General features: G+C 38.1%; 1 protein-coding gene across 1 annotated transcript in view; it reads left to right on the forward strand.

The window, feature by feature from the left end:
- MTA3 (metastasis associated 1 family member 3) overlaps window positions 1-3,998 on the forward strand; it is a 105,447-nt gene extending 101,449 nt beyond the window's left edge. The window contains exon 19 of the mRNA XM_065753588.1: window positions 3,848-3,998. Coding sequence (XP_065609660.1) covers window positions 3,848-3,983 — 136 coding nt within the window. The 3' untranslated portion in view covers window positions 3,984-3,998. The remainder of the gene's footprint in view (window positions 1-3,847) is intronic.
- The last annotated feature ends 9,209 nt before the right edge of the window (window positions 3,999-13,207 follow it).

A 13,207-nucleotide genomic window follows, 5' to 3' on the forward strand; every position in this document is an offset into this window, starting at 1 on the left:
CTTACATAGCACACAACATTTGCATTGCTGTGGAGCAGCAGTAGACACTTCACACATCTTTGTTATTTGAAATATAGAATATGGCAAAACTGAAACATTATTTTCTCCTTGCAAGTCTTGATATTAACACTGATTGCCAGTTTTGCATAAAGCACATACAAAGAGGCAGAATTCTGCCTTGCTGTAGTCAGTGTTTAAAACTCCACTTAATTCTAGGGTGGCAGTATTTTGTAAAACTGGCAGGTTTAAGTTTCTGTGTACAACTGGCAAGTCACAGTGAACCCCAGTCTAGAGAGTTAGTGAAATTTCAGTGTTGATTATGTGGCTAATCCATTCTCTTATGCTTGCTACAGATCTGTTCAGATTCTTTGTGCTACTAGTAACAACTATGTAATAATACAAGGGCTGCTCCAAATGTAATATTTCCTATGTTATTCTGTTGGCCCACAATATCAGAGGCAGATGGTGGTGGTACAGCAGTAGAGGTTGAACCTTCCCAACATTATACTATTTCATGTTGTTGCCATGTGACAGATGGCAGCAGACACAGTGTTGTCTGACATGGAAATCTCTGTTCCTGAGAAGTCTAGATATCACAACAGAATTGTGCTTAACCATCAGTAGATTGTAGAATCCACTTAAAACTTAAAAATGGGTTGAACTTGTTTGTCTGGTGTTTAAGCATGGCATAAGTGCTCCATGCAGAGTAACTATTATTTCTATGCAGTCAATTACAGTCTCTATATAGAACTTGCAAAGAGAAGACATGTCTTAATAGCATGCAGTACTTGCATTTCCATATTTCTCTGAATAGCTGTCAGGTGCCTTATTTACCTTTATCTGCAGTTACTGTCAGGTGGACATAAATGATTTGTCACCTTCTTACATTTGCAACAGTGCATGCATTGCATCTGACACAGAAAGGAAGTGGGCTTTATATACCAATCCCCTATTTGAAGGTTTGATTCATTTTCCTACCTTTGGTCTCAAGAGGACTAGAAGTACAATGGAAAGGCGTTAAAACGTTTTTTAATTAGCATTTCAAATGAAGTCTTTAACACATCATGCTTCAAGCACCAATACAAGAATCGAATGAAAAAGCAGGTGAAAATGGCAATTACTCTTTCCTAACAACTGCAAAGGATGTTATCACCTCTACAGATATTAAAGTCATTTACTTGCCAGCACCAAATAAAAAGCTGTATGTAATGAAAACATATGGCTGGTATTAACTGAAAAAGGGACAGGAAATTGAACGTTAAAGGTGACTCTGCCCTTAATTTGCTATATTGCTTGGGGAGAGAGGAGATTGTGTTGAAGTGCTTTGAGAGAGAGACACCGACAACCTTATCTTTGAATTTCCTACCTTTCATCAGCTACCATTATAACCTGATTGCTCAAGTGTTTAAAAAAAAAAAAACAACACCTGATGAAGGGTTGTAAAACTCAATCAGTGTCTCTTAAAAAGTTTAACTGTTTTAGATGCTAAATTCTTCAGCAGAGTAGATTGGTTTCCTCCATGCTTTATATTTTTGCTATGAAAAGAACTGTTTTGAGCTTAGCCAAATGACTTTTCAAATAATGTTTTTAATGAAGTCAGCAGAAATTTCCATCCTTCCAGTTTTATTTCTGAAAGCTAATTTCTGTAAGCATTTTCATAATCCTCTTTAAATGGAAGTTCTGGATTGTCTTTTCAGAATGTGTACCAGTTTAGCTCTTCTGACCACCTACATGGAGCTACTTTCATTTGTACTAAATGAAGAGCTGACCAACCGGTTTTGTGGTTTGCTTGATGCAATGCCAAAGACCTTCCTCTTTCAAATTCTGCCATTCTCCTTGCTACTTTGGAACCAGTATTTGACAACTGTGTCTCCTGACTTTACTGTCCTTACATAACAATTGTAAATCCTAATCACAAATATTTTACTGTCCTTACATTTAGTGTGAGCTGTATATTTGTTTCGTCACTAGGAACTTCGCAACAGTTTATGAAGTTGCTATATTATAAAGTCAGAAGGGCAATCTAATCATTTTATAAACCATGAGTTTCTTATGTTTAATGAGAACATCAGTTCTTTAAATAAATACAGAGTTCTGCAAACAAATATATTAAAAAGGGATCCAGTTATGTAAGCTTTTTCTGGAATGATCCCCATGATAATATTTGAGGGAAACAGCTCTCATCTATTAACATAGATTTACAAAACCTAGCTATGTCATTGTTTTAGAAATACATATTTCTAACAGTTTCAGGTTATGTTTCTATGATCTTAGCATTCTGAATGCAATTTCTTGTCAATTTATTTGATATCTCCTTAAGCTTAAATTGAGATGGCCATGTAAAGTAAGTACTCAATGAATAAGTTTGTGTTTCTGTGGGACTGCATGAATAGCTGAAGCTTTGCTTTTTGGGAATTCATTTCCTTTTGCTTAGTACTGAATGATGCTAAATCCTCGCTTGATATTCCAGACCATGAGATGCTGATGACATCCTACTTTCAGGCAGCTAAGACAAATACTTCCCTGTGCCTTTCAAAAACATAAACCACAATAAGTATATTTTTCAGGCTCCCTTAATCTGTAAGAGTTCAGTATATTCTCCTGATTCTTTGCTTATTGTTTTGTCCTTGATTAGATTCTCTTCTCTGGCTCAGCTATTTGGTTGGTAGCTTAGATTGCTGAGGCAAACTCAACCAGCAACTAAATATGTGCTTGAAAATTTAACATGCAAATAAGAGCCTTTTTAGTACTCAGTAGAGTATATTTTAAGCTGTCCCTGTATTTTCAACTTCGGGGACCACGATTTTTCAGTTTCAGAGTTGGGAGCCCTTTAAGATGAAAGGGAAAATCACTTCTTTGGTTACTGTGTCAAAACCTTGATGCGCTCTGATGCACATCAGCACCATGTAATTTGCAATCAGGTCAGATTTTCAACTTGGGAAGTCTGAATTAGAAAACCTGGTCTCTCTAATTGGTAGAGGGCAGCATTCACTGTAATTCATTTCCATAAGCTCAAAATCTTTGTGATTTGTAAGCTGCCTAAATATAAGCTGGTATAACGAACTTGAGTGAATTGTGGAAAAAAAGTAATTTTCCACCAACATGTAACATTGCGGACTCTGCCAATGAAGATGGTTCTCAACATCCAATGTATTCATCATTTCTGTGTTTTCTGCTACTTTGGTTATACTCAGTATTATGGTTTTGATTTGTAACAATATAGAGCCAACAGAGCTGTTGGAACTTAACAAAGCTTTTTCTATCAAATTAATTATCCTTGAATGCACACAATTACAATACCAACAACATGACCACCTCTAGTTAATGTTTGACTAAAATTAAAGAGAATTTACTGCACCCAAAAGGCACTAGCACAAAAGGCCCAAAGTCTCAGGCTATCTCTTACTTGCAAAATTGATTCAGTGAAAATAAGTGTGCTGAAAATTGCTCCCAGTCTATCACTTTTAGAGAAATAACACATTCATTTGGGTTCTTTCTTCTGTGACTCTTCATTCCTGTATTGAAATCACATGCCAGGATTCCCCATTTAAGTATTGTGTCCCAAGATTTCATATAATTGAATGTTATTGTCCAAATATTGTCTTACACCAATTCACTTTTCACTGAATGTCAGTTACTAGTTAGTGACAACTGTGAATCTTCAGTTGATGGCCAGGGTTCCCTCTAGTTGACTGCAAATCTCTTTGCCATGAACTAGCCTTCCTGCTCTGGTAAGAGTATTTATTTGTTTGTTTTCTTATCTCTTCAGCAGCCTGTGAAAGACTGAGATTTATCTCTGCTATTGTCTCTTTCTTCTTTCCCTCCTTTCCTCCTCCCCTCCATACAGAAAAATCCGTAAGAAGTTCACCAGATTGCAACTGAAAAGAGCTTCCAGAACACCTTGTTCTCCGATTCTTATGAAGACAAAATCTCTCATGAACAATAGGCAGGCACGAATAGAGCCAAGAACCATCACACATTGAAGACACAACAGCATCAGCAACACAATTATGTTAAAATCTTGTTTAATTGTGAAAACAGATACAATGGGACCTTCCACATCTTCAGGACCTGTGTGGACATTGCAGCTGGGTTCTGTGTTCTGGGCAGGATCCAACAGCAGCCCTTGTTCTCCCTTGTCTCTGGAAGGGCTACTTCAGGTTCTCTGTGCAGGCCTATTGATGATTGTCCTGCTATTCCCCCCCCCACCTCCCCATCGTCAGAGTTGGATGGTCAGAGAGGGACTATCCATACTGACCACAAGGAAGAAATATGGATGCAGAGTACCTCCCCACAATAATTTTGTCTATGCCTTCTAGTGATGTGATACAAAAATAAGCAGCTTTCAAAACAGTTGTAGTGTCTTAGAAGCAGCATTTAGCCTTTAGGAGTCTGTATCTTCAGAAAGTGTTGCAGACATCAGGTATTGGAAATTTTTAGTATTGGCTTGAGTCACTTTGCATTTGATCTTCTGATCTGCTGAGCAACCAGAGACTGAAATGAGGAGTTGTTCAGCAGTTCTGAAACCTAGACCAGATTAGGCAGTGCCCAGAATTAGTGGCCAGTTTTCAAAATGCTGACCATACTAACTTTGGTTAAAATCCTGGAAAGTTTCGTATGTGGCCATGAACATCCAGCTGGACAAATTGCATGTGTTAGGAACTGGTCTGATTGCCTGTATATTTGCGAGCATCCATCTCTTTCTTTGGGGATTTTCAGCATTTCTTTAAGCCTATTCTGAACAGTTAAAACCAGCAGAATGCCATTCCCAGGAAAACATGAGGAAATAAGAGTATCTCCTATTAGCAATGACTCTCCACTAAATAATTACTATGTTTTTATACATATGGACAAGGAAGTTGTCTTGCTGCAGAATGCTTTGAAATTCATATTTGTAAGGCTACAGGTGGAGACTTACCAAGGAGAGATGATGTGCCTTTTGTAACTACTTGTAGTAAGCTGTCAGTTCCCCTGAAAGTGGGAATGGAAACAGAGGCAGGTCTTTTTTCTACTCAGGTACTTACAGGTGAACAATCTCTGCCCTACTTTGAGATCAAGAAGTAAGCAGTGTGTAGCACTGCTGTGTAAACCTAGCCGAGATACACTGATTATCTTAGGCAAGTTATGTCCTTCAATAGATTTAGTTTCCATATGGCTTTTAAAAGATAGTCAGACACTGAACACATCACCATAAGCTGGGATGAGCTTCAAGACACTTTTTCTAGTTACCTAGTAATAGGTAATTCTAACAGCACTGTATGGATGTCAGGTTATTAACCGTCTATGGATGTATGCCCAGGTCTGAGGTTAGAAAGACAAAGGTGTAAGTAGCATCTCATACCTCTGGGTGATTCCCCCCTTCCCCTTCCTGAAATACGTGCCCCCACACTACTAGTTTCAGTATGAAAGAGCATCTGTGATACCAGCCTGTAACTAGCCATGCTGACTATGTCAGATTTTGAACTCTTGAGACAGTCATCCAGATATTTCCTCAAAAAAGACAGCACATTGACCTCCTGAAGGGACATAATGATTTTTACAGAGTGATGGTTCCAGTTCTTGTCCACTGTCCTTCACCAGCAAAGCAAAGGGTGAATAAGGAGGAGAGGTTTTGGCCTGAAGTGCTTCTTGTACCCAGGGCACCCTACTGAATGTCACTGATTGGGAATCAATTGGAGAAGAGCTGGGATTCATCTGCTTACAGATCTTTCCAGGAGCCACCGATGTGTGCAGCCCTAGAATTCTCTTCTATCCCCATAATCTGCTTTTTCCTCACAACAGGAGAGCTTTTCATCAAATACTGAGCAGAGACAACCCATTCTTATTAGTAAGAATTGCCTTTATTAACTACGACATATGGAAACACCTTCTGCATAATAGCTTTCTCGCCTATTAAAATAAAGAAAACTTGATTATTCAGCAATCTATTTGACTGAAAGTATAAAAAACATGAGCAGAAAGAGCTTTGTCTCCCTCAGGCATCACCGAAATCACACACAACAGACTCATTTTCAAAGTGTCTTTTGCTGTAAGGTGATGGATATTTTTTTTTACCCTGCCTTATTAAGCTTGTACTCAAATTCTTTCTTTCAGTCAGTGTGGTACAGTGTCTAGCCAGTGTGTTTCTCCCTTTGACAAAAGTGTTAGTATTTGTAACTGTCTCTTGTGAAGTCATTTTTCCTTCTTTTCCTCTGAGGAGCGAGAGATTCACAATACGACTCCCTGTTATGCGGCTTGATGCAGCTATCTTCTGCATCAAGCATCCAAGGTAAGGAAGAGTCCTCCTTTGCAGCTTCAAGTGGAGGGAATTCATTGGGAAGCACTGGAAGAAATGCTGTGACCCTGCCTAGCAGAGTTATGCCACTGGTTGCAATACCCTGGGCATTGCATGCTGGTGGGCAAGGTGGTGGAGACTGAAATAACTCTGGTTTCACTGAAATAACTTCTGGTCCGTCCTCAAACTGCTTTGCATGCAGCTGCATGGAGACCTTCCTTGTTCTAAAATGCACACAGTGCACAGAGAAACTGCACGACGCGTATTTAACTGCTCTCTCTCAATCTTACCCTTCCTGCGAGATGTTCTCCAGGGATGGATGCAGAATTTACCTGTGAATTTCAACAGAAAGCATTGGTGGAAGATTAAGTGAAAATATGTTCCTGATTGGTTTGACTTCTGTAGAAATTGTGACCGTTCTTTCCACAGCATCTTGCAATTCCGTGCTGTCCGTTGAGTTAAAGTTTGGTTGTTTTTTTCCTACTGACCTTGAGCGAAGAAGGCACATTCCTGTGTAAGTTATAACAGTATATCCACAGTACTGTTTTTATCAAGCTTCTCAAGCTAGTTATTTTAAACCTAGCTAACATGTCTCAGTCATCAACAATGACACTGAGTATAAACATATGCCTCTGAAGTAAGGACAAGACATTTGGTTCTTGCCATGCATGTGAGCAAGATAATCTAGGCAGCTTCAGCGCTGTATTTTGCAAATATGATTTATTTTCTTGCTAGCTAAATAAGAAAGCTATCTGAAAAAATGCCTCTCCTTTTAAAAATACAGTTCAAAAACCATGCAAAATACATGCTCTTTTGTGTCCAGAGGTTTCATATAAGGAGGATGAAGATTTTGTTAGAATTCAAAATGTCCATGTTGCCAGTTTCAAGTATGTAGTTATTCTGCCCTCTTGAAATATTTAATATATATTTTTTCAAATTATTTTTGAAAGCTACTAGTTGGTTAAAGGAAATTTTAGTTATATGGGATGGAAAAATGAAGTCTGGAAATACTTGAAATACAATGGCCACATTTGACCTACATTTTAAATAGTTTTTTGTTTTGATCAAAAGCAAAGAATAGTTTCTATAATTCAAAACTTGCAGCACAGTATGAAAAAATGGTGATTGAGAATGAAATGAACAAATGAGTAGAAAAAAAATGAACCACAATCCGCACTTACAAGATGTGCACCTTTTATTATCTGAAGTGTTTTTTTTTATAAATACCATTTTAACCTAAGCACTTTCATAATTATAAAATTATAAATAAAATGGAATGGCTGCATAGTAGTTTCTGGTATTGTCACAGCATAATAACCTATGGCCTTGTGTAGAGAACAGTTATAGTCCTTCAGAAATATTATATTGAAACGTACAATATAGCGGGCACAGTTTATTTGTATATGTGTACTGCTACGGTAATGGAAGTGTTAGAATCCTCTGGAAATGTCAGCAAAAATATTTTTGTTTTACATTTTTTCTTGAAGGTCTTTTATATAAACCCGTGTCTTCATAAACCAGAGTGGGTGTCAAGAGATCTGAGTTTATATAACTGTAGAGTGGAATTTTTTGGAGTAAGTCAGGACTTTTTTATTCAAATGTTGCATGTTGAGGGAGGAAACCTAATTTTGGAATGTATGGGTTTTGGATAAGAGTTTTGAGATTGTACTATGCAGTGATTAACACAGATTTGCAGAATATGCTTCTGTTACATAAAGGTTTAACAATTGTTACTGAAATACAGTGTTGAAAATTAAATAAAGAAGAGAAGCATAAAAAGCTGTCATTTTTAAAATTCTCTTCTTTAGATTGCAAGTGAATTTCTCAAAGGAATGGTAAAACTGGGAGGATCAATGCTGAACATTTGAGGATGTGGAGCACCTTAGAATGAAATATATTGCTGTCTGATTTGCATTAAAGTGTCTTTGTGTACAAGCTTTGTGACTCGGTCCTTTTTGCAGGAAACAAAATTTCTACATTGACATAATATAGGCTATTTGGTAAACAGCAAACTGAAATCTGATGAACTTTTAAAACTGCTCTAAAGACACAAATATTTGTCTGGGGATAAAGAGGAAAGATTCAGAAGGCTGAAAGAGAAACATGAGGTATTGTTGATTGTATTTGAACTAGAAAAATATCTAGAGTTGAACTGAAATCTGGGTAAAGGACCGTACTCTAAAAGTTACAGGGTGCATTACAACAGTCTCCAGTGCACTGACATTGGCATCTGAACTTTGCAGGTCAGTATTAGTGTCAAAAACTTGCACTGTTTTTCATTTGGTAGCACCTAGAATTGGTGACTTCTATGAGAATATGGGACGTAAACTGGATAGCTTTTTGTTTTTATTAGCATCTAAAGTAATTTCTTCAAATATGTTGGATTGATGTTGGGTTGTTTTGTGTGTGTGTGTTTTTGTTTGTTGTTTTGTTTTGTTTTTGTTTTTTTTTAAGAGCAGGAGATCCACACATTGGGATTCTACTAGGACTGCTGCTTCCAAGGTTTGTCCAAGACAATTCTTCCCATCTCCTAATTGCTCCATCTATCCTGGAGACATCTCTAAATTTTATTTCAAGTGTCTGCCTTAGAATGGTTCATTTTTTTCATCCTCTCCTGCCAAGAGGCCTACGCAGATTCCAAATTCGATGGTGTTTGGGTTTATTTGGGATGATAAATTACATATATCAGTCCTTTTGAGTGAGCAATAACAGTAGTGAGGAGGAGATGATCACAGTTCTTTGCTGGGGTGTCTGGGAAAGTTGGCATCTCTGTAACAGAGCTTAGAAGAAGCCATACTGAATCATAGAAAAAGTAGGAAGTCTGAGATGCTCATCAATTCCACTGGTATAGATTGTTATGAACCTGGCATCCAGGCTCGTGTTCATCACTGGTGAAAATGCATATCTAGTGATATGTAGTGATCTAGTGGTGAAGACTATCCTGAAAAATAGTGTTTTGTAGCAGAAACTTTGCTCAATCAAATAGTGTTATTGTGCTCTGTGTCTGTTGCAGTTTTCATAGAAATAAATAGGAGGCATAACTTTTGGAGATAGCTATGTGCATCATTTATTTACATTTTAACTGTGTATTCTTTGTAAGCTAAGCAGGAGAACCTTATGAAAATGAAATCTATTTGTTACTGATATTATGGTACATCTGAATGTCAAGGGAAAGGACTGTCTCTGACCAATAAGCTTTTGAAATAAACACTCAAATCAAAGTCCAGTTTGTGTAGCTGGAAGGCTCTTCCAGCACTAGAACTGATACTATGTCAGTGATACTATGTGATGAGCACATTTATTTTCAGCTGGCTTGATAGAGTCTTGTAAAGAACAAACATGATATCTCCTGCATGATATAAATTTCAGTCTCTTTTGCCTTCAGCTAGATAATGGGGGGAAAAGATTACAGCCAGATTTTGATGCTGCTTCTCTTCCTATCAAGCTAGAGATTCATGGCTACAGAATCTCCTCTCAAAATGTGGGCTTCAGTGAGTCCAGGAAAGTGTGATGACTCCCTAATTTGTTAGCAGGGTAGGTTTCCCCCTCACGTGCTAGCTTTGTTATTACTTTGGAGATCTTCTGCCCTGTAATGTGAATCAATAGTTTCATTAATGTGTGGGAAGCAGCTTGTGTCTCCTTTGGGCTGAACATGGCTCTCTAATATCTTCTGCTTAGGCGCGTAAAAGAACATTCCAGGTAATAGTGGCAATAAAGGGACTTCACAGGTATTTCTGTGAAGCTAAAATGTAAGTAAAGCATGTACAAGCTTAAAATAGCGTGACATGACACAATAGGCCACTGGATATAATTTTCTTTTGCTATATGGCTGTAAGGACTGGACCATCCTTCAAGCAGTCCTTTCTCTTCCCAGTTCTCTACGTTTGCTCTTGAATGCATTCATCAAACTGCTTCACTTGTGCTATTTCCTCAGTCTCATAGTAGCATATTTTGAGAAGGAACTGCTAAAATAATTTATTGGAGCAGATGCAATGAAAATTGATGGATGAATGACTCCACATTTATTTTCCTTCCTTCATTTGGCTGGGCACGTAAAGTGTGTGTGATTTTTTTTCTCAAAGTTTTAACTTTTCTGCAGTCATTAAAAAACAGCGACAAAGTAGACTATTTCCCCAAAAAAGTTTCCAGAGTTGGGAGCACTGCTTTTGTACAGAGAAATGCATTGATTCAGGGGGAGAGCTACCTAGATTTACATTAGCATTTTAATCTCTTATCAGACAGAGAATCTAAGCAACGTTACCCTGGATGCCTTTGATCCTTAGGAAATGCATTTAATCCATAAAGCAGCTGTGTCTGTGGTCTGCTTGCAGGAGCCTGACTCTGTTCTAGCCAGTCGTTAATCCAGCCCTAGTGGTTATTTTGCCTATTTGCAATAGTAAGCAAAGTATTGATTGGTCTTTCCAAGGGGGCTAGACTCCATCCTGCAATTTGTACACAGTTAAGACATGGTTAAATAAAATCTCTTATTCTGGGGCTAAAGCAGGCTTCTTGGCAACGATGAAATTTAGAGCTTAAGAAATGGCTGAGACTAGCTGAGGGCACGGGAATTGCTCCCACTCCACCACTGCAAAACCAAATATGTGCCAGCCCTCTTATTTAATGGCTTATCTGGATCCACTCCCCTTCTAAGTTCAGGTATCCTAATCCTGCCATGCCTGCTTCCTTGAACTTTAGTCTCTATCTATGACTTTTAGCTCAGTTTTCAGAATGATGTAAAGGAATATTATAATTAAGAAGATGCTATAAGTAACTGTAAGTTTTTGATCCTTCATCCCTCCATCATTTCCAAGTTTAAATCTATTTTTATTTCTACAACTCTTTTCCTTACACCTTTCTTTATTTTGGTCTTTCTTTTACTGATGTAGATTAATCTAATTTGCTCAGGTCGTGCTTGAAATACAATAGTCTGCAAAATCACAAATCGCCCACGAGGGTGGAGGGTGACGAACCTGGATAATGTACTGGCCAAACAGAATTCTAATCCAAACTAATATTTTAAATCTATTCAGCTCCTAGAGTGTTTGGTGCTACTGTTGTATATTGTCTGTTCTAATGTCAGGAGCTTGCCACAAACTTGGGATCTCAACCTATTTGGCTTTTTTTTTCCTTCCCCGAGGCTTAAAGGAGTTCTGCTCCAGGGTTTGGCTCAAGTGTGTCTATTAAGGATGCCTTGCCAGACCCTAATTAGACCTGCTATGTGAGTGCTGAGTAGCTTTCTTCTATTTACTGTTTGTGTGGATTAAATTTGATAGATTTCAGTAGAAGAATATAAATGAAGTGACTGTCTAGCTCTGGATTTTCTCCATCTTCCCTTGATGCACTAATAATAATCAATTGCAGTTGCTTATTATTTTTAAGTAGCAGTTAATTTGAGAAAACCTGATTCATTAGCTCTTTTCATTTTCCTGATTTGATTTCAGCCTTCTGCCCATCTGGGCCAACCTCCATCCATGGTTCTAAAACCAGAGTGAAAACATCACTGAAACTGAAGAGACAGCCTGACAACCCAGTGAGGTGCTGTCTGTAGCAGTGTGCTCGAAACCTCTGTTCTTATGGGTACAATTCTCTGTAAAAGAAGAGATATTATTCTGGATTCATTCTCTCATTCAAGCATTTGGTTCTCTGTATGCTCAAATCTGGGAACAGTGTATGACACCGTATAGTTGCATAGATAAAGAAATTATTTCCTGAGTAGATCAGTTATCCTCTTTGGGGATGTTCCAAAAAAATCCCACTCTCACCATAGGAACTGTAGAATTAATCACCATAGTCACATGATGCTTCTAGAAACATCCTTATGGTCAATGTCCTGTAGCTGTGTGAATTCTGAATCAGGATTGTATGCTAAGCTTGTAAGCTCTTTAGATTAGGGCTAATATATTCCTGCAATTATTAAAAAAAAAAAAAAGGAAATACTTTTAAGATGTATAGCTTTGCAGAAGTGCCTATGATACTTTAAAAAAGACAGAGGAGTTCAGAACCTGGTAGGAGACAAAGGGTTGTCTTAGAACTGGGTTCAGGAGAAGGTGTCACCACAGCAGTTTCTACAGGTTCACTGTTATGTGACATGGGGGAGAAAAGATGTATTGCTCTGTTCTGAATCAAGGGATGGGGGAGGATGACTATCCCCTGGTGGTCTCCCTACATTTAAATCTAGGCTGATTCCTATTCACGGCTTTTTCATATTTATTTATTTTCACATCGTAGCAAAACAACAGTATAATACACTGAAAGGTACTAGATGGTTTGATGTGGATGAAACATTGCTTTTCTTTCATTATACAGACAGAGGGAAGTTGAAACGTTATTTGTACAGGATAAAGGTGAACTTTGCTCATGATTTTATGAACTTCTTTATTGCACAGTTCTCTTTGTGCAAATAGCCCTCGACACTCTCTTGCCTTTTGTTATTTCCAGCAGATTGGAGTTATTTGTTTCAGCTGAACTGTGACAAAGCAACAAGTGAGGGCTAAAAAGAATCCAGATCGCTTTCAGGTTTTGTGTGAATATTTAGAGGGATTTGCAAATTTGATTCAATGAATTTGCTTCCTACCTTCTTTTCCCTAGAACGTTGGTTTGCATTCTGGAAAAGAGTTTCCAAAAGTGGACTGGTAGCTGGATTGGGCTAAGGCTGTGGGGTTGGTGTTCACTTTAACACTCATGCTGACTGAAGGTGTCAGCCTGGAACAGCTACTCACTACTGATTTTCTGCTGGGGATTTCTGCCCTCTGTCAGCAGAAAGAATAGCATGGACTCTGCAGCTTTCTGCTTCAAAATCAGCCTGAAACTCAGGCTTAAATAAATGGTATTCACTGAAGTGAAAGGAAGATGATTGAAGTGAATCCACTAACAAGGAGGGAGGGGAGCAGAGAGAGCTCTGGTGGCCATGAAAAGCAAACAGGTCAGTGGTAT

Source organism: Cyrtonyx montezumae, unplaced genomic scaffold (genome assembly GCF_038088225.1).
Source record: "Cyrtonyx montezumae isolate F1298 unplaced genomic scaffold, pur_monq_1.0 scaffold_0, whole genome shotgun sequence".
Taxonomy (NCBI): Eukaryota; Metazoa; Chordata; class Aves; order Galliformes; family Odontophoridae; genus Cyrtonyx; species Cyrtonyx montezumae.